Source organism: Limulus polyphemus, unplaced genomic scaffold, assembly GCF_000517525.1.
Source record: "Limulus polyphemus unplaced genomic scaffold, Limulus_polyphemus-2.1.2 Scaffold7207, whole genome shotgun sequence".
Taxonomy (NCBI): Eukaryota; Metazoa; Arthropoda; class Merostomata; order Xiphosura; family Limulidae; genus Limulus; species Limulus polyphemus.
The window spans coordinates 2,650-5,842 of NW_013672817.1; the positions used below are offsets into that span (position 1 = coordinate 2,650).

At 33.6% G+C, this 3,193-nt stretch overlaps 1 protein-coding gene across 1 annotated transcript in view; it reads left to right on the forward strand.

The window, feature by feature from the left end:
* The window catches only part of LOC106474423 (ecdysone receptor-like), a gene marked incomplete at its 5' end in the record, with an annotated part of 12,930 nt that overhangs the window by 2,053 nt on the left and 7,684 nt on the right, over positions 1–3,193 (forward strand). Inside the window, one exon of the mRNA XM_013935116.2 lies at positions 2,386–2,618. Coding sequence (XP_013790570.1) covers positions 2,386–2,618 — 233 coding nt within the window. The remainder of the gene's footprint in view (positions 1–2,385; positions 2,619–3,193) is intronic.

Consider the following 3,193-nt stretch of genomic DNA (forward strand, 5'->3'; position numbering starts at 1 on the left):
TGAAAGATGTCAATGATAAATGATTTTTATAATTTCTTTGAACACCAGCAATTTTGTTACTACATCATAATAACTCTAACCAACTTTTCTTAATCTAAACAGTGCAAGCTCACTGGTTCAATAAAGGGATGTATCACACATATTTCTCTTGACCAAAGTGGTAGTTATAGTTATCTAGTCATAGAGATCTTAAAATATAACTTTTTCTCATTTAATTATGTCACAGATAATAAATTTGGTAATCCTTCAGTCCTGAAACTTGGTGCTGAAGATATATAAGTGTAAACAGTCACGAAGGTTCAATAACTCTTGATTCAAAATGATAAGAACCCTATAACCCGAGCACTTTTAAAAGCACTTGGGTTATGTTGTTAAGCACAAAGCTACACAAAGGGTTATCTGTGCTCTGTCCACCACGGGTATCGAAACCCAGTTTCTAGCAGTACAAGTACTCAGATATACTGGGGTGCTCAGGTTATATGGTTTTTTATATCAAGTGTAAACAGGTTATTAATAATGATCCATTCATACAAATAACGAGAAAAACGTCAGCGATACAAGTCCTTTCTTAAATAAAACTCGTTTATTCTTTCTCAATATAACTTTGCAATACACTTAATTTCCACAGTCATTTTAACTTCAACACACGCTAGAATTCGCAACGATTCACGCACTTTACTTACGGCTTGACTCGATTATCTGTCTCTATATCTCTCTGTCTGCAATTATCTCTGCCGTCACTTCTTGCCGTTCTTATATATATACAAAATAGAGGGCGTCTGGCAAACACTAGGACGTTCGACAGGTTCCTCGATCTTTCTAGAACTCCAGCGCATGCTCCCAGCGTCACGCGACTTCCGCTGTCGTAACAATATGTTACTAGATGTACTTCTGCATGGTCTCTGAAAGTGTTCTATTTCAAGAGTAAATAAAACCAAAATTAAGAGTAACAAATATTTTTATTTCTTGCTTTTGAAGTTCATATGTCGTGCTGTGTTGTAACCTACAGTATGCATAATTCTTCTCGTGTTTCATGACATGCGAATATCTTATTGACGTCACGACAGTACAAATTGCAGCGTTAAGCGTCCCATATGTGATGTCATTTTAGTGTCTACTGACTGACAGACAACACACTATATTTACTATATCTAGTGCCGACTAGGCTTATTGTCAAATACAAAGCTCAGCCAGCTAACTGGAATATGACCGTATGTAGTAGTTCTGGGTTGCTTTAAGTAGCATGTGGTAAAGGTAAAATAGGAATGGTTATTTTGTAGTAGAAGCATTGTTGAACCAAATTGAACCTTTCTTTTGGTATAGATTATTGCTCTTATTTCATGTTCGTCTTGAAGTGTGTGTGTGTGTCATAATTTTGGATTACAGAAGCTGTAAATTTGAACATATTGTTACGTCTCCGTTCGTTAGTTGATTTTCCGTAACTTAATAAAACTGGTTTATTCTTTCGGAATACAACTTTACGATACACTTAATTTCAACAGTCGCTCTGTAACAAACACTATAATTCTCAACGAACTTCTCACGTGCTCAACTTCAACAATACTCTCTGACTGCAGTTCAATTACTCATTACACTGTTGTCCCGTCACGTTGTGACCATCTTATATATACCAGCCAACCCCCAATCTAGTAAATGCTAGGGCATTCACGAAGGAACAGGATATTTCTAGAAAACGTGGCGTGACACTAGTCACGTGACCTCGCTGACGCAACAATATAATGTGTTTGAATTGTCCGAAGATTTATTTTCTAATTTCAAAAACGTTTCTGTTGTAGTAATCACAGTATAACCACTATTAATATATACGTAGAAACTAGATATATAGCTCTTAACTGGAAAATATCAGACTTCGGGAAACTTGTTAGTGATGTGATAGTTTGAGTTGTTAAAAAGTTCCTTATTAGCAACTGGTAGTGAGATGTAAAGCACTTTTCTGGTGTGTGAGGGGTCTTGGGTTCCTAATTTAATAAACTGTTAACCTATGACCTTTAAATAAAGCACTTTCCTGGTGTGTGAGAGGTCTTAGGTTCTTAATTTAATAAACTCTTATCCTATGATCTACAAATAAAGCACTTTCCTGGTATGTGAGGGGTCTTGGGTTCCTGATTTAATAAACTGTTATCTTTTCTTAACCTATGACCTTTAAATTTTTATTTTTTTAAGCAAGAACAAACAATGTAATTATGTTTTTGTAAAATATATTTTGTCATAGATTACCTGATGTTTTAATAGTAGGAAAATATACAATACCGTTTAAAGTAACCAGAATTTAAATTTAAATCCACAATAATTGAACAATGTGTTATTGTTCCATTATTGTGAATTTAAACTTTATTATTGTACTGAGGTATTTTTTTGTAATAGGTGTGGTGCCAGAGTATCAGTGTGCCATCAAGCGAGAATCCAAAAAGGGTCAACGAGAGAAAGATAAACCGAACAGCACTACAAAAGAAGTAAACTGCTTTGATAAGGAAGAAAAACCTCAGATCCCAGGAATAAAACCTCTTGATCCTTCACAAGAAGACGTGATTAACAAACTAGTATTATTCCAAGAAGAGTTTGAATCTCCATCTGAGGAAGATCTGAAAAAAATATCTGTGAGTAAAAAATAAATGTCAGGTTGGTAAAGTAGGAAACTTCTAATCTTCTTAAGACTAATTTTTGGATTGTAATAATCATCATTTTTATTTAAGTTATTTACAAATCAGATTTTTAAGGAAATAATTAATAACACAACATTGTTTATTTTAACACTGATTACTCATTTATTATTACTATTTTTTTATTTTTAATTAACTTTACCATACTTCACAAGAACAGACGAATCAGTAAACTACTCAACTTTAGTTCTTGTTCCAGGAGAGGATTAAGTAACACCAGAAAACTACATTACTAATTCTGTGAACTCATGATTGAAAACAAGGAAGAATATTGTTACGCCTCTGTATTCGTTGGTTAATTTTCCGTAGAAATTTTTTCCCAACTCGTTTCATTTCGTTCACACCATAACAGTTCATGAAAATTGATTAAATGTATTATATATATATATAGCGCCTATTAATTATACTTGTCATAAGACATTAGTATTAGGCCTCTTATATTTTTTTAAACTGCATTCTGTATCTAGCCTTGCCCTACCGGTAAAAAAAAAAAGATGGGTTGGAGTTTTGTT